At 38.6% G+C, this 19,517-nt stretch overlaps 1 protein-coding gene across 34 annotated transcripts in view; it reads right to left on the bottom strand.

Moving 5' to 3' along the window:
- Nucleotides 1-19,517, bottom strand: part of SOX6 (SRY-box transcription factor 6) — a 633,064-nt gene that overhangs the window by 61,566 nt on the left and 551,981 nt on the right. For all 34 annotated transcript variants that reach the window (XM_072793935.1, XM_072793936.1, XM_072793934.1 and 31 more), the window contains one exon: nt 18,163-18,350. In XM_072793935.1, the coding sequence (XP_072650036.1) occupies nt 18,163-18,350 (188 nt within the window). The remainder of the gene's footprint in view (nt 1-18,162; nt 18,351-19,517) is intronic.

The following is a 19,517-nucleotide window of genomic DNA, read 5'->3' as shown; positions in this document are numbered from 1 at the left end:
TGTCCATTGTTCTAAACAGTCACATACTTCTCCTTCTGGATAAACTGATGTGACTGCAAACTTTATTCTTTAATATAGTTTCTACTTGAAGATAGATCAATATTAAATATTCCCTCAAACATTATCTATAGATGTTTGTCTCATTACATCTTTTTTTTTTTTAAAGAGAGAGAGAGATGGAGACAGAGAACAAGAAGGGGGAGAGGAAGAGTGAAAAAAATCTTAAGCAGGCTCCACACCCAGCATGGAACCCGACTCGTGGCTCCATCTTACGACCCTGAGATCATGATCTGAGCTAAAATCAGGAGTTGGACGCTTAACTGACTGAACTACCCAGGTGCCCCTCATTACATTACTTTTTAAAATCATATGTTCACAGCGATGATTCTGGAAAAACAGTTTGTATAAAACCAGGTGAAATTCATTAACTCTCACAGAGTTGTGATCTCATCGTATTATACTGATCAGTAAATCCATCTGCATAGCTAATTCTTAGTCCTCAGGTAATTCTTTGAGAAAAAAAAAAATGCTTCCTTTAAACTCCAGAGATCTTTGGTACAACGAACCTGATTTACTTCAGATAGATTTCATTTCCTTTCTACATCTTTTCCTTCCAATTACTACCCACAAAGATGATAAACAAAAAATTATTTCATTTATGGCAAAAAAAAAAGTGATGACATGCTACTTATTTATGCTATCAGCCAAAGGCAGCTTTGAGTCCACCTCATTCCAATAAACCAGGAGGAAGGAGGCATAAAACTTCCCTTCTAAGCTGAAATCACTGAGTCAGTTACCTTGCTCCCCACATACCATGGCACATACTCAGCTTCGGTGACCACCAGCATCTTATAAATTGTTAAGTCCTTTTATACACTTATGACATCTGTAAGGAGTGGTCATCCTAATTTTATAGAATATACTGAGGCTCAGTAAGATTCGAGACTTCCCCAGGACCACCCAGATGATAGTCAGCAGTCAGGGGTAGGCCTAGAAGACAGGTCTTCAGACCTAACCCAAGCTGCATTCCTTCTACTCTTTTGCACAGCTTAACTTAAGAGATTTGACTTGGTTTTAGGTCCAGGTCTTGAGATAGGGAGATCAGGATTTGGGCTGGTTCCAAAGCCTTGTAAGTCCATATTTATTTTATAAATTTAACTTTCACAAGGTATCCAGGTCTAAGACCTTACTGTATTGCCATTTAAGTAAATAAAATCAGCATGAGATTCTGAATTGATTTCTGCTGGTTGTCTCTGCCTTCCTAAGCTATGCTACCTTCTTCACACAGGGTTAATTCTGATGCAAAATTTTAGAGACCCTACCCTTGGAGATGTGCACTCAGGAGCCCCTGTTACACAGGAGTAGGCTAGGTGGATGCAGCCATTACAGGACACTCTGGAGCCCTGCAGGAGAAGTAGGCAGACAGCAGCTACCCCTTGTAACACGAAGAGCTTGGAGAAAAATCTTTACCAGTGGTCAGAGACTGCACCCTAACTGCAGCAAGATGCAAGGCTGCAGTGAGAGTGGGAGACAGATCAGCGCAAGAGGGAGGGAGGGAGGGAAGGAAAGAGGATGAAGGATGGGAAAGGGAAGGGGGAGTGGAGAGAGATGGCAAGTCAGGGAAAGAAGGAGGGTCAGACGGAGGAAGGAGGGGAGAGAAATAACTCCCGTACATGTAAGGAGGCAGAGACAGAGAACATCAGGCTGCAAACCTGATCAACAACCTCCAGAACAGAAGACAAAGTGGCAGGGAGGCAGAGTAACTTGGGACGGCTAGAAGGGCTTCAAAATTCTTCTAAGATCTAGTAAGAAGCGACCGTCCCATGATGTGAGCTTCCTCTGTCTGAGGAAGGCCAGACACACACAAAAGCGGAGACAGACCCATATGAAAATAAATTTTTATCTCCATAAGAATAACCACTTCTTCCAAAGCCTGGTCCCAGCCACAAGCAAGCAATCGATGAACAGTAACTGAGCATTTCGGGCCACATGTTAGTGGGAGATCGAGACTTGGGCTCTTCTTTCAAGCTAAGCAGAGTAACTTACCAGCATGGTGCAGTGGGAAATATAGGATTTACCCATGGAGGAGCTGACATGGGAACCGAGGGCTACCTCCATGATTCTCGTGGTTGGTCCTTTGTTTTTAAATCTTTAACGGTGGATTAACAGGAAATAATAATCTCTATTGCATAATAAGATTTTAATGAAAATCAAATGAGATTTGTTATATAAAAGCATCATCCTAAATGCCTATGATACTTATGCTACTTACTTCGTATTTTAATTTGGATTTACAATCTTCTACTACCCTCATGTTTCTCCTACTGAGAAGACAGTCACTTATCAGTGATTGTCTTTTTTTTTTTTTAATTTTATTTATTTGTTTGAGAGAGGGAGAGAACCAGGGAGAGAGAGCATAGGAGCAGGGTGGAGGGGCAGAGTGAGAAGCAGACTCCCTGCTGAGCAAGGAGGGACTCGATCCTAGGACCCCGGAATCATGACCTGAACCAAAGGCAGACATTTAACAGACTGAGCCAGCCAGGCACGCCTTATCAGTTGCTTCTACAGTTTCAGTATAACAAACAGGTTGACTTTCTACAAGACTATTTGTAAGGAGAAACACACTCAATTTACCTCGGCTACCACTACCGTCATTGTTACTCATTCTCTTATCTCTGTCTGTCTCTCACACACACACTTATACACATAAACTCTTGCTTCCATCATCTGAACCGTGCCCCTCTCTGACCCAGAGCCTGCTTCTCTCCTGAATAAACTGTCCCGTAGACCCCAGCCCCACCAGGCTCATGCTTAGATCCTACCTGCTTGTTCTTCTCCCCATACTCACCCTGCCTGTCTTTCTTTGAGGCATTTCAAGTATTTCTCACTCCATAGAAACTCTCTTTCTACCTCATTGATAGGAAGAGTATCCTTTGATCTTTGTGAGCTTAATTAACCTTGCAGCTCCTTTCATTCATTTGGCACTTGGACCCCATGATGTCAGGTTCCCTTTTAGGTATCTATCCTATCTCCCAGATCATTATATATTTTCCCTTAGGGAGAAAAAGGACTAGTCAATTTTATCTGAGTCCCAAGCACCACAAGCCCCATACATCATATATAAGATGGTGTGTGTGTCCTGCTTAGCATCTTGTTATGTCATATGGTTGCAAACAACAGTAGGAGCCAGAAGAAAATTTGTTTGCAACTACCTTACCTCACATACATTATCTTATTTAAGTTTTTCCACAATCTTATATGGTATATTCACCATTTTCACCTCCCAAGTGAGTAAACAAAGGCCCAGAAAAGTAACAGGATCAGATGACCCAGCTAGCAATATATACGGTGTTAAAACGAAAAGATCACTGATTATTAGTCTGTGAAGCTGAGTTCTGGGTCTAGATATGACTGATTTCAAAGGGTCTTGTTCCTTCTTCTTACCAAAGTTCTACCTAGACCCAGGAAAATTATTTTACAACAATCAAGAAAGATTAAACGTGCACTAACCTCCCTTTATAGGAGTGCTATTAAATTAGAAAACTCATCTTCTTAAAAGGATAAAAGGTCTTGATAAGCTGATATGATTTTTAATATGAGTTCACTAAAATGTTTTATAGGAGTATAGGAGTACCTGCGTGGCAGTTAAGTGTCTGCCTTCAGCTCAGGTCCTGATCCCTGGATCCTGGAATCTAGCCCTGTTGCAGATTTCCCTACTCAGCAGGGAGTCTGCTTTTCCCTTTCCCTCTGCCCCCCCCCCCCACTTGTGGTCTCTTGCTTGTGCTCTGTCTCTTAAATAAATAAATAAAATCTTAAAAAAACCCAAACAAACCCACCTTGATGCTTGCCTTGTTGTCCCCATTTTACAGATGGGAAAATTGAGATTAATTTTAATATTGATATTTTAATATCAACATAGGTAAAAGGACTCTAAATTTATGGTTTTTCTTTTCTTTTCCAAAATTTATGCTGGTCCTAAATATGAGAAGGAAACAATTTTAGAGTGATCTTGTTGAAAACTACAGGGGATACTTGCAGCCTACAAGGTATGGGGAACTAACACTGCAGGGCCATGCATTTCACAACACACCATTTGTGTTATTTCAGAACTAATGCTATTGACATCATTTATAAAAAGATATAAAGAGCAAATCAGGGTTGCACCAAAAATAAAAGCAAGCATTTCAATCCATAGTGGGAAGACAGCACTTTGGGAAATTCTAATCTTAGTTGCAAATGTCAAAGATTGCAAATTGGATCTTAGCTAAAAGTGAACTTCTGTCAATGTGCTTCCAATGGCACATTTTTGACAACCAGATTTAAGACAATGCTGAGAGAGAAACAGTGATGGAAAGAATACATAAAGCACATCCATGTGCAGAGTTTTCATATCTATGCTCAGTACTCAGCCTTATGCCTCCAAGCTGAAAGTAAAAATAATCAAGTATATCAATACCTAACTCCATACAGAGAAGAGAGTGGAACACATACGCAGAGACTTACACAGAGAGACACACAGTCATAGAGACACATACACATTTAGGTCAACAGACTGACAGACTAACACTCAGATTCAGAGAAGGATGCAGACATTGCTCCGCCAACATACTTACAGACACATAAACCCAGCCTGACAGACACAGATTCAGACAGACACACAGATACAAAAAGATACTGACAAATACACGGGCACATCACAGATGCACACTGCCAGACATACAGCAGGCATTGACTGCCACGGATGTAGACACACACATACACATGCATGTACACAGGTCGTGGGCACACCCACATACGTCACACTCAGAGACAGACAGTTATGCACAGGAAGCAGAGAATCCCACAGACAGATGGACAGACAGACAAACACACAAATTTATACCCACAATGAGAAAGGTACACATAAGCACTCACGGAGATGCACAACATGTAGCACATACACAAACCACACACTCAGACACACACATTCACGTAGAGCCACAGCTAATGTGGGCCTGGTAGCTGGTGTTCAGGACCCATCGGAGTGTGCATGCAGAGGCTGAACTGGGGAGGAAGGTGAAGTCCATCTGCTATTGGGGAAAGAATGTGAGATTTGAAAACAGAACTCTGAAGAACCTCAACTCTGACACTGCCTGTGTGAATGTAAGCAAATGATTTAAGCTCTCTGAACCTCATCTTTATTGGTCAAAGAGGAATGATAAAAATTAAAACTCTAAAAAAAAATTAAAACTCTAAAATGGGTTGGAGTTAAATATAAAAATGTGAAAGATATTTTTCAAACGATGGAAAACACTGGAATTTTTGTGATGGTTATTATTATTATTATTATTATTATTATTATTATTATTATTCCATGTTCCTAAAACTGCAGCCAGCAAGTAAAGCTCTCGGGAAACAATAGAGTGAAAGTATGATATTTGAGGAGCATTTTATCTCAAAGGCAGGGAAGCCACACAAATCCTAGAGGTTGGATTAGAGAAAATGAGGTCACCTTATGATTCTGGAGGAATGGAAATTGATAATGGGATTTTTGTAGGATCCCTAGAAGTTCAAGAACAGAGTAGACATTAATCCCCATTCTCAGGGCAGAGGTCCCTAAGGAAAATCTTCAGGAAGTACTGGAGCCAGCATCTGTGAAATGGGACACCAAAGCCTGCGGAAAGTTCACATAGCCATTAAGCAGAGCACCTTCCTCCTAGCTCCGGGAAATGCAGATGGATCCAGTTTCTCAACGGATGCAGATAGTAAAATAATACAGCATGTTTTCAAGTGCTAGCTTATGTTTCTCTGAGAAGCCTAAAATTTAGAATCTACTAGACAGGTTCTTTGTTAGATTTAGGAAGCAGTTTGTATTGTCTCAAGGAGCTTTGTGAGAACTTAGGGAAATAGTTTATAATATGTTCAGCTTTGCTAAGGTTGTGTTTTAAACCAAATCCAACCTTAAACGCTCAAGTTTTACTAGGTTTTTAAAAAGATGATTTGTCATTTAGGTGGTCCAATTCTTACCTTTAAAAACTCTGCAATCAAATGATTTCAAACCTAATTCTTTTGTTTCAGTTGAGAATCATAACTATATATATTTGTCTTTAATGTGCACTTTAAAAAATAACTGAAATATTCCTGACCACATGTGTTTTGAATTTTCTGCAACTCAGGTATTTTAAATTGTTTAGTAGATTGAGTCGATTCTAAAGGCCATCTAGGTGGAACTGATCTAAATTAGAGGTTGAGAATTCTTAAGAACTACTTTATGGATTTCCTTATGTGATGTGATACAGTATTAAGTCACTTGACACCACATTTGTAACATCCTTTCTCTGCATATTGGTTGTCTTTCCACTGGAAAAGTTCTACTTCCATGACACCAGGACAGGCTCTAAAGAATCTAAGGAGATTCAAATAAATTTCAAATGGAGTTCCTCCAAAAAAGAGAGGGGAATGGTTTGTTGTTGTTTTTAAAGTATGGTGGTCCTAGGCACTTGGCTTATACTTTCTTGATTAATTCCCCAGTAACCAATAGAACTAATTATTATTAATCACAGATGAGGACACTGAGGCTCAGAGAGGTCATAGAACTAGTGAGTGATAGAACCAGTATCTGAAGTCCAAGTCAGTGTGAGTCAAAAACATAAGCTTTTTTCACTTTTCCACATTTCTTTAAAGGTCCCTCCAATCCCCTTCTTTAAATTGCCATGATATACCTCTTAAAATGTAGTTCAGATAAAATATGCCCCATCTATGAGCACCTCTGATGGCTCACAATTATCTATAAAGATAAACGTCAACCTGGCAATGATCTGTTCTAGCCTGAATTTCTACCAGTTATATGGCAGGCACTGGACAAAATATGCTACATGGATTATTTTATTCAATCTCCACAACAACCTATTGTGTTTAGAAACTATGCACGTTGGGACACCTGGGTGGCTCAGTAGTTGAGCACCTCCCTTCAGCCCAGGGCGTGATCCTGGAGTCCTGGGATCAAGTCCCACATTGGGCTCCCCACAGGGAGCCTGCTTCTCCCTCTGCCTGTGTGTCTCTGCCTCTCTCTGTGTCTCTCATGAATAAATAAATAAAATCTTAAAAAAAGAAAACTCTGCACTTTCCCATTTCTCAGATGGAGAAACTTTGGCAGTCTAACTTCAAATCTTTTGCTCTTATCCACAACCTATTCAATGGACGGTGGAGCTAGGAAGGAAGGGAGGAATGGAGAGGAGATAGAAGAGAGAAAAAAAGTAGGGAGAGAAGGAGGAGAGAGGATGGAGACCATGAACGAGGGAGGAAGGGAGGTAACATTTATTAAACACCTAATACATACATGTAAGAGATTTACTAGGAGGTTAAATATTGCATCATTTAATTATCAAATTCTGACATTTTTATAGATAAGGAAACTAGGGCTCTGAGATATTCACTAAATAAAGGTAAAGCCAGGATTGAGGGCCCCACACACGTCCAATATTGTGCTTTGTAGATAGTGAGTACTTAATTAAGATGGAATGGAATTGAAAAATAGTGTGTTCATGGGATGAAGAATCCAATGTCAGTCATAAGACCCAAACTAAGACAAAGAAAGCTAGGTAAAAATGGATGGATCTAAAAAATAAATGACAAGGTCTGTTAAGAAACAGCCTGCAAAATTACTATAGTTCTAAAATTGAACATCTTAGGAACATTCCTGAGAAGCTTTTATGCAGACTCATAGAAGAAAACCCACGTTTCTCCTGAGAAAGTATTTTATTTATATAGTAGAAAAGTTTACAGAGTAGAAATGTATTTATATAACACACCTCCTTTTTGCCTTGTTACCAGGAAGCTCACGGTCAAGTCTGTGGCCCATTTCTAGCAATTACATACATATGTATTAGAAGAATTTTTGTGCACTATCTCCTCTCTAGTTTTTATCTTGTGTTATTGTATGTATCACTGCAAACCACTCCAAATTATTTTTGCATTAAGGTAAAATATAAATATAAGTTATAAATTTTATTGACTTTTTTTGCCCCTTATTTCAAACAGAATCAAACCAATAATCATTTCTAAATGTTCACAATGTTTGATCAGTAAAGGCTATTCTTAAAGTTAGGGTGAATGCAATTAAAGCACATATTATATGTGCATGTATTCCATGATCTGGAACAGCATGTATTTGAAGTATCCCCCCTGGCAATCTCAAAAACCCTTTCTGAGGGTTCACTAGACCAAAACTATTTTCATAATAATACTAAGACATTATTTGCCTATTCTCTAATGAGTGTACAATGGAATTTCCCAGAAGCTACATGGCATTGTGATACAACAACACATTGAATGCAGAAGCAGAAAGGAGAGTCCAGCTGTCTTCCACTAAGCTAGACATTAAAGAGATTTGCAAAAACATAACACAAAGCTGTCCTTCTTACTATTTCATTATTATTTTTTTTTAAAGATTTTATTTATTTATTCATGAAGGACACAGAGGAGAGAGAGGCAGAGACACAGGCAGAGTGAGAAGCAGGTTCCATGCAGAGAGCCTGATGTGGGACTCGATCCTGGGACTCCAGGATCATGCCCCTGGGCCGAAGGCAGGCGCTAAACCACTGAGCCACCCAGGGATTCCCTTACTATTTCATTATTTTGAAAAATACACTTAATGCTCGAAAGTGTTATACTAATATCCAATGGGTTTGTTGTTGTTATTTTTAAATAAATCTATTGTCTAATTTTCAGTTTTAATACCTCATATGATAACTATGTCCCACATAAATAAAAAGTCTTTGGGATCTTTAATAACTTTCAAGAGTGTAAAGGGCCCTTGAGACCAAAACAGGTTGAAAATAGCTGATCTGGAAGGACTAAGTTTAGCTCTAGAAGAGATTCGATGGAGACCATCGAGTTAAAAAGTACCTGCCATTGTGGTAGGTTAGGTCTATAAAATCCTCATTGCTAGTAAATTTGCTCCATACATGCCCAACCAACAACTCTTTATGTGAAGTTATTAACTGGGTTGTATCAAATTTTAACCCTTTCACTGGGAGATCCATTAACTGAACATGGGCTTTTGACTTAAAACACTTGTTGTAAACAAAAGCTTACAGTCTTTTATTTGCTTCCTTCCCCCACCACTATCCCTAGGAAGTATCTTAAGCCTTATAAATCTTGTAAGAAAAAAATTCTCACCGTTTTTTCCACTTAACGTGCAGAAAAGTAAGGAGCCAAACAAGTTTGTTGTTGTTTTTTATGAATTAGGTCTTAAACTAGTAGCTAGGCAACCAATCAAGTAGCCCTGACAACAGAAATAAAAGGAGCTTAATGATTACATTCAGCCAGGAGCCTATCTATATACAGCACTGCATAGTTGCCCAATGTTATTGGTTCAAATGTAAAATCTAACATGAATAAAACTTAAAATTTTTTCTAATGTTTAAAGATTTTTGATCTGTATATGCTGTTTTAGAGAAACAGCACAAGGAGAAATAGAGAAACACTATCACAAGGATAAACAAATATTTTTTTCAAGGAAATATGCATTGAGTAGTATATATATGTGTGTGTGTTTGTGTGTGTATATATATATATATATATGCAGAGCTATCTCATGATTTTAGCCTTCGCTTCATTAAAATTGATGTTTGAAACTCAGATGCATGTCTTGCTTTAGATTTTAGTTAAAATTGCCTTGTCAATCTCACAAAGATGTAGGGAACAAATGAGACACTGGACAGAGAGAGTGCTGGAGCAAAGCGATCTAGAGCTGGTCTTAGTTTCTTGATCTGCAAAACAGGGCTAGTAATATCTACATCCCTGAATGTGGAAAGGTTTAAGAGACTCATGTAACACCATTTTTGAAGCCCAGAAGCACTATAAAAACATGTTGTCATGATGTGAAAAGTACCACATAAATGGTACTTAAAAAAAAAAAAAACTGCTCTACTTTGCAAATAAGGATGTTACAATTAGAATTTGTCCCCTTACTGCAAAATCTCTAATGTCCAAACCCCTCAAGGTACAAGTTGTTATCTTGGGAATAGGCTGACACAGAAAAAGGCACGTACTTGAATATACTAGTCAACTGCTCACAAAAACAACCACCCTGCTTAACCAGTCCTATGTACACCTTTGGAAACAACAAAACCTCACTAGTCTGTGTGCTGTATAAGAAGCTCATTCATCCCAAACATACTTTGCTAAATAATTTGCTCGCAATCCCCTTTCACTTATTGTTGTATGGCTGTATTGATATTCTGTCTGAACCTACAGTGTCATGCAACAATGAATATCTGAATCAATTGTATAAATAACAAAGAGCTGTGGCAATTGACAATGTGAAGCAGAAGACATCCAGTATGTTTTTCATTTCCAATAAAAGGGGGCAGTATTACATCAGTGTAATACTGATGTACTGTTTTGATATTTTTGCAAAGTATGGTTGAGGAGCAAGAACGTACACTTGCAAAAATTGAACAATTGCCTTTTTGAACAAATAGGAACAAGTTTACAAGGCACCTCAGTGATTGAATGATTTTGCTGAAAAATATATCATGGGTTGAAAAAATATCATTTGGGCATGAGAAATGCATATAGTTATCAAGAATCAGGTTAAATATTTTCAAATATCATAGATTGAAATTTGGTTTTGGGAAATATATGAAAACATATATTAAATTAATAAGGACAAAAGCTCTCTAGGAATCTAATACAATGTAATATCTAATATAATCATATGTGAACATCATCATGTTGGTTGTGGCCAGATTCTAGGCAGGTAGCTGCTAGTGTATACAGGTTACCCTAAGAATGAAAAAGAAAAAGGCATATCTTAACTTTGTGAGAAGGTGCCCTTAGCTTCTCCATAACCTTCCACTCTGTCTAAAACATTTTGTGGCCGCAGGGGGCAGTAGGTTAACCCATTCACCGCTGGAGAGTATCAAAGAGTGAAAATTTAACAAAATGAACAACGATTTGACAACCTATATGAGGTCTTAAAGTAAGTTAGGATGTAATACTAACCGAGACTCCTGTATCAGGTGTATGCTCTACATATGTTTTCCCTCAAAGCGATCCTTCAAGGAAAGGGTAAGTACCTCCATTTTCCAAGTATGCTTATTGAGACTCACAGAGGTTAAGTAACTTAATTAAGTAACACGGTAGGAGAATGGGATAGGATGCTACTAGGATTAATCCTAGAAACTTGAGTCCCAGGATTAATCAACTCCAATATCCGTGCTCCTCCAATTTACCACGTGGCCCCCAATTCTTTTGCTGTTCCACTTCTGTCACTTGGTCTATATCAGCAGCTTTCAACCTTCACTTTCCTGACTGATAACTTTCCAGGGGCAGAACGGATGGACATGATGGTATGCAAGAATGACTTACCCAGACAGGGGGTGACAAGTATTCAGGAAGCAGGGCACTCAGTGCTTTTCTGCTTCACAGTTCATATTTATTTTTACTATTTTATTCCATCAAAGGTCTGAGATTGGCCATGTAAGAAATACTTTCATGTGAAATAGCCTTAAAGATCTCATAGGAAATTAATAAATGAGTCCAGCACAGTTCTATAAATAAGAACATCATTTGTCTAAGAATCAGGGCGACTGTAATTTCATTCCTTCTCTGCCATGAACCCACCATGGTTCCCACTAGGAACCCACTGAACCCACCGGGTCTCAGTTTTCCCATCAGTGACTTGAAAGGATTGGGCCAAATGTAGTGTCCCCTCCAATTCTTTCACCCTATACTTTTAATCCCATCAATGTACTTCAGAGACAGTGTGATAGGAGTGTCCTTGCTTTGATACCTGATAAGATCGAGCATTTTTCTTAAAAGATTCTCAGAAGATGAGGGGAAGAGCAATTCAGACCACGTGCATATAAGATGTGTAATCTGCCTATTTATGAGCAACTCTGATCAGTAGGGAATCAATCTACTGGCTCATCAAGATTATTAAGATGAGCAAAATAACCAGATTCCCAAGTTACATAACAGCTATGCAGGAAAGCTCTAGCCAATTACCGATTCAGTACTCAAACATCAGGAAGGTCAGAGAAGTTACAGATCGCACTTTAACACTGAAACAGCCCACTCTGCCTCACTTCTCTTCTGGCCAGATGCCCTTAGCTGAGCTCTAAGGACATTTAGAAGCAGCCTATTTAAAATTCTGCTGTGTATTGTCATGACTAAAATACTTTCTATCTCAGAGATGTCAAAACAACAAAATTTGGTAAGCAATTAGTCTATAATATGATCTAATTGCACTGGTACTTAGGGATAAAGATGGATGGTGTTCTTGGTGTGGAAAGCTAAAGCTGAGGGCAGTAACTTAGACTTCTGCTGGCAGGACACTCACAATCCACGCACAGAGGCTGTGTTGAAATGATGGAGCATAACAGCTCCTAAGGCGCCGTTACAGTCTATTGTCCCTACAATCTATATATTTAACAGACCCTAAATATCCTGTGACACAGCCAACCAGAACAACTCCATTGGTGCCGTTCTGGCCAATCAAGCCAAAAATGTTTCATTTTAAAGTGCTAAAATCAGGATTTACCCAAAAAAGTGAAATATGCCATGGGTAAACTTATATTCAGATGGACATATATATATATGAGTCTATATGTTACAAAGACACAAACAAGAGCCCCTATGCCTGTGTAGTAAATGTTTGTCCACACTTAATCATACATGTGAAGCATGTTTTATGCATACCTAATGTTACTAAATGTCACAAAACACTCTACAGGGGACATAGTGATACTTTGCTCAGATCCCTCCTCAGGACTGAAAGATTTATACCCTCAGCTGGAGGGAATGTTGAAGGTAGCTAGCCTTCAGCTGCTGGCCCTCTTCATCATTGCCTCAGCTAAAGAGAGTCACCTCAGCCAAGGTCATGTCCCCTGCCCAGGGTAGCCCTCTTCCGATGACTGGTTGACACAAGTGTCTCCCTCTCCACCCAGTTTGGGACAATTCTGAATGGCCATGGCACCCCTGAAGCTCCCCATATAGTTGGCTGAGGCTTCACTGAAACTGCATCGTAGACCAATTCTGCTTTTGTCCTTTTCCTTTCATGGATGGCAAATAGAGCACACCCCCATAAACATGCTCACTAATTTCTATCTCACATTTTGCTTCTCAAGGAACCCAAATCTGTGACACACTCCTTTGTAAAGACTGTCCAAATAAGAGAGAGACACAGTAGGCTTAATAAATTATAGGGTTTTATGACAACAACACTGTGAAAAATTCTCTAAAACTGTACTATGGGTTATAAAGAACAAATTCATGCATCTAATTTACAGATCTTTATATTGAAGAAAACAGAAAATTCTGAAGTGAACAATTTTGAAGACACGTAAATTGAATTTGTCACAATCCATTTCACCTATCTTATTGCACATTACATATTTACCTTCTTTGACTTCAGAAGAAAATCTGATCCTCATAAGAAAAAGCAGTATCCTATGGAACCTCATAAAATTAAGATGGATATTTTGATTATAAGAGAGCCAAAGCTACCATAATACTGTTCTTAATTTACTCTTCTGGCTTCATCTAACCTAACAAGCAAGGACAGATATCAGCTCTTGAAACTCAACAAAGCCTATAAACCCACAAAATACATGCTCAAAACAGTGAAATTACTGGGAGGGAGATCATATTAGGAAGAGTTTGTGAACTCTCCTTATACATAATGGATTATAATGGATTTTTCCATTTGTTTGGCTTTTCCAGTGCCCAAAACACAACCCCAGTAAAGTCATCTACAGACACTTCATCTACAGACTCTTCAACCAGGAAATCAGAGTTCTCTGGTTCTGCAGAAACTACTTTGTCACTTACCCTCAGGGGTTCCATTATATTCAGTATGACACATTTTAGACTTTGGATTTATTAGTATTTTTTTCAGTCATAAATCTAATCTTGTCTCTCTCCCATGTCTTCCAAAGCAAAATAAGATTATTTCAGTACTCAGACTTCTCCCTCCCAAGTGAATTAAGAAAAGTCAATGAATGACACTTAAAATTAACCAGTAGTATTTGAAGTTAGTAGTGTCTTAAGTTTGAACTCCAGTTCCAGCTGATACAAATTCAACAATACAGGGTCACAGTGTCAGACAGAGATTTATTGCTGGAAGAAGGTATGCCCAGTGCCAATTTACTACTAGGTATGGTGCACATGGATTAGGATGCTCTCTTCCAGGCCTGGTTGGGATGACAGATGGCCTTCAGTGAATGGCAGAGTTGTTGCAATAATATTGAATTTATTTCTCATTACTCCCTCAAACTAAATGTCTAGGCTCGCATTATGTTTTAAAGATTCTCTATGCGAACATTCTGAACAAAAATTTCTAGATCATTTTTCCAAGAAATATTTAATTCAGAGCATTAATCAAAAGCAAATGATTTTCATAATTTAATAACAGAATGGTTATTTAAATGAAATAATTTGTTTTTTGTAGAATGAAGTTTCTGAAATGTATTAATTCTAAATACATTTTATCTAGCTGAGTGATTTTTCATGTAGGGGCCATCTTCTCCTTCCTTCCTCAATAGAAGACATTTGGCAATGTCTGGAAACATTTTGTTTGTCACCAAAGAGAGAGGTGCTACTAGCATCTAATGAGTAGAGGCCAGATAATACCTCCCCATGACAAAGAATTATCAAGCAAAAAAAAAAAAAAAGTCAATAATGCTGATGTTGAAAAATCCCGATCTAACCTAATTAACCTGAAGTTTTCATAGCGTGTAGCAACTCAGGAGTTTAACTATGTGAGTTAGCCAAAATGCCAAAATCTGAAAAATCTGTTTCCTTCTGATCCTCCCATTATTGTGTGAGGACCTCTTAATTGTGTTGAGATAGTATATTTGTTCTCTCTATTCAAGGTCACCCATGACTTAGTTAAAAGGTATAGGGAAGATAAGAAAATGCCCACTCAACCAGGAGCCATATTAGGTGCATTCACATACATCTTATTTCATTGTAACTCAGGTTACTATCCTCCTAGTAAGAAGAAACTGAGATTAGAGAGGATAATCAACTTGCCAAAAGTCACACAGATGGTGACAACTTAGTCACTATTCCAAGTGAGAATATATATTTCAAAACTCATTAATACTTCCTCATATATGCAAAGAAAATTTCTAAAAAAAAAATTTCTGAATCACTAATGGTGGTTACTACTCAAAGAAAACTTCTGAATCATTAAGAATCATTAATAGTTAATGGAATGAGGAGGATAATTAAATTTTACCATATATTTTTCTGTATTAGAATTTTCAGTGAACGTGTATTACTTCTACTTAAAAACTGATAACTTAAAAAAGACTCAAATAAATCATTGACATACTTCTCAGGCTAATTTTAGGACTGACTCCTGACAAAAAAGTAAAGTAGAAAATAGTCCTAAGTTTATGGCCCCCAGTCTGTTGTTGTTAATCCAATTTCCCATTCAATATCTCTATGCTAAAACTTGTTTACTCAGAGCTTCAAAAAGGATCTTGTAACATTATCCACATTAAGATTTAATATGTTATTTCATGGTGTTCTCACTGAGAATATAGTATCAGTTTATCTCTAATACCAGAATGGAAGAAGAGGTTTGGGGGCAAGACTCTTCTTCTCTTGTGGTCCTGAGACCTCACTGTATATATAATAATCTGTTCAGGCAGTTCTTAAAGAGAGGTTTTGCCACCTAGTTGAGTGGACCAGTGACTGGCATGTGCATGAGTCCCAAGAATATAAACTTTTATGGATTAACAGGAACCAAAAGACACATATTTCCTCAAAGAGTTTCTCTCCTACCTGGTCTGAACCTCCCACCAAGAGGATCAATCAAGGCAAAGGGGTCTAAGAGTGACCAATTTTTCATTGATTGTTTGATGCTAACCTTAGTAAGTCAGTTCAATGAGGACTGACAATAAAATTCTTCATTAAGCTTTGGGAAGTCAACACTTCCAGAGCTAAGCCTCCTAATCTATGTAAGGACTGATCACTTCATACTTTGAGGAGTCCACCATGTATCTATCCCCTTAATCTCTTTCCCAGCCTGCGAGCCCCAGCCATCTGCTAGAATGGCTAAAGAGTATAGGAGATCAATCAAAGATGAGAGGTTGATTTAACATGAGCAGTGGCTCTGTATCCCACTGTAATTGGTTAAATTGTGCTCCCTTCCCTCCCCTCCCCGCAAAAGATATGTTTAAGTCCTAACCCTTGGTAACTATGAATGTGAACGTAATTGGAAATAGGGTCTTTGCAGGTACAATCTAATGAAAATGAGGTTACATTGGATTAGAATAGATCCTAAACCCAATAGCTTGTGTTCTTATAAGAGGGAGATTTTGAGACTCACACACACGAGACAGTCATGTAGAGGGAAGCAGAAATTGGAGTGATACAGCTGTAAGGTAAAGAATGGCAAAACGTGCCAGCAACCATCAGAAGATAGGAAGGGGCAAGAAAGGAATCTTCCTGAAATGATTGTGGCTCAGCCAACACCTTGATTTTACACTAGTTTCCAGAACAGTGAGAAAATAAGTTTCTGCTGTTTTAAGTCATCTAGTTTGTGATCATTTGGTATAGTTGTAGGAAATTAATATATTCAAAATCACATCCCCATACCTTTTGAAGAGGAAACAAAGAAAGAGAAAATAATACCCTGGTTAAAGCTATATATTCAAATACTCAAGTAACAGTACACATGACCTTATACTTATCTCATGACTTTTTCTATATGCTAGTTTAAAACTCCTTTTCGGAAATAGAAAAGTTTATTGGAAAGAATAGAGTCTCTATCATAGGAACTATGCTACAATTAGCAGGGTTGGAATCAAAGAAGAAATTCTTGGTCCTAACTTATAAATTATATTCAGCTTATACTGAATAAACATATGAATGGAAATAAGTTTTTAAATTTAATCTCAAACTGTTACCAAAGATACTGCCCACTATGCTCTTCATTTGTCCCTATATAGTTCTCATGTTTGAAAAACAAAGAACAGTGGCACCAGGAAAATATTGTCATCTCTCCTTTTTAGATGGTATTCATTCTTCAGATAATCAGTATTTTTCACCCTGTGTACTAAACAGCCTCTCAACTGGTCTCCCTGTATCTATTCTTAAATTCCTACAGTCCATTCTTGCATATTAGGCAGAATGATCCTTTTATACCTATATCAGACCATATTTATGCCCTGGATAAGACCCATCTAAGGATTCCCATCACCCTTGGAATAAAATGCAAATCTTTTCCAGGGCCTACAAGGTCTAGCAGGTTCCATCCTAGGCTATCATTTTACTTCCTTCTCTTGTGCTTCTCTGTCACATGGGTCTCCTTGTAGCTGGTACACTCTAAGGGCCTCTACACATGTCATCCCTGCTACCTGGATGCTCTTCCTCTGGCTCTTCACATGGCCTGCACCATGGCTTTACTGAGGTCTCCTTCAAGTGTCACTTCCTCAGAGAGTCCTTTCCAACCCGTATAAAAGAACACCCTGGAACTCCCTATTCCCTATTCACTTCTATTACTCTCATGGCTTTTCTTCATCTCTTGACATTACTGACATTACATTACCTACTTAATTGTTTATCTCTTCATGGCCTGGGCTCCCCTATCACAGTGGAGGCTCTAAGAGAGCAGGGATTTTTGTCTGATTTGCTCACTGTTGTATCTTCAGTGCCTAGCACAATGTCTACTATAGGATAAGCACTTGACAAATAATTTGTTGAATAAAAAAATAAATGAATGTGTTTTGTAAGTTGCTTTGTTTTATTTTTTGCCCTGGCTAATAGGAAACTTAGTAATAAATTCAGTAGTGAGTCAGAGTAATATAGTCACCCTCATCATGAGCATATATGTTTCTTCCTTCTTTTTAAATATTCTGATATTCTATTTCTATTCTAATAACCTCATATATCTCCTTTGTTATAAAACATTTTAAATTTTTTTGTAATGGGACAGAGGATGCCAACAGGCAGGTAGGTTGGGTGCCAGGTTGGGTGCCTGGTTGGGTATGTGGGAGGCAACCCCACAGTAAGTGCGAAAGGGTGTACGTGTTTATCGGCAGTAATGCTTGAATGTGATACAAAACAGCCCTCAAGCTAGAATCTTTGGCTGCCTGGAAAGAGCCAGATGAGAATGAGCCACTGGGTCCAGCAGAGCCAGTGAAGGAAGGAAGCAAGTTTTACCTTTTCATTCCTGCAGTTGTTCAGCCCCATATTATTCATGGAGGACAGTTTCCCATCAACACCATGCGGCTGTTGCTGCTGTTGCTCCCGCTGGATCTGTTCTCGCATCTTCCGAGCCTCTTGAATGGCTTTCATCACTGTATCCTGATCTCCAAACAGGGCAGGGGAGTTGAGACTGGACAGGATATCTGTATACACAGGATGCATTATTAGAAGCTTATGGGGTTAGACACTAACAAAATACTGCCATTCCCCACTCCGCTAGAAAATGCTGCATTCTCCAACAAGGAAGGGGCATGTTTGCTATTAAGAAAACCGCAGTACTATGCCAAGAACACCTGGAAACCAAGCTGTGCTGAGCTCTTAGCCCTTGTAGGATACCCCAGCACTCCAGTTAATCCTGACCCTGTCAACCTACCTTCGCACAAAGGAAAGTTCCTAGATTCCAATTTTGTGTGTGTATGTGTGTGTTTTCTGGCTAGATCTAACAATTAGTGAGGGAATAGCAGGGAAGGAGGGGGTGGGTAGAGGTACAGTGATATCTGTTCAGGATACCTGTTATATTGGGTATACTAATGCAGGGAAGCTGTTTCTAGCCTAGCAGAAAAAAATCCTATGAGGCCACATGTGTCCTTTAGTGACATCTTTATCTGTGTGTTCATATGTCCACTGCAGGAGAGAGGGGGCGGGAAGGAATATACTGCACTTTCCATTCCCCAATCACTGGCTGGTTAATGAAGCATTCTACTCATCATGCTGCCTCAGTTATTTACCAAGAGAATGACAACCCATTCCCTACCCCCAACCGAACACCTACTGCTCTCAGCTCCCTGTCTTTGTGATAGTGAGGCTGTATGTGTGGGAGTGGTTTTCACATCTGTACAAAGCTTCAAATAAAGTGAAAATAAATATTTACTTTCATTATACTCCATGTAACTCAGAGGGAAAAAATAAAATTAAATTAATTCTCTTCCATATCTTGCATTGTACTGTAGGTTAAAATTAATACTTTACATAAGCTTTTCCAATTTTAGACAGAGAGAAGGCTTGCCGACTAATCGATTTCAGCTGCTGTGGTAAAGTTTAATGTGATCCACTTGCTTGTATCCTGGTATGAACATTTCACAGCACATGTATGTGTATGTATCTGCATACACATCAGACAGACAGGACAGAGGAAACCAGATGGGTCAAGTCCACACCGTGTGTATGTGTGTGTGTGTGTGTGTGTGTGTGTGCAATGCATGTGTATATGCATGAGTTTAGCAAAAATTCCCAAGGCTATCTATAGTAAATTGTTTAATAGCCAAACCATCACATCTTAGGCTATAGAAAACCCATTATCTTTTGCTCTG

This window comes from Canis lupus, chromosome 23 (genome assembly GCF_048164855.1).
Source record: "Canis lupus baileyi chromosome 23, mCanLup2.hap1, whole genome shotgun sequence".
Taxonomy (NCBI): Eukaryota; Metazoa; Chordata; class Mammalia; order Carnivora; family Canidae; genus Canis; species Canis lupus.
This window is presented reverse-complemented; position numbering and strand designations above follow the sequence as displayed.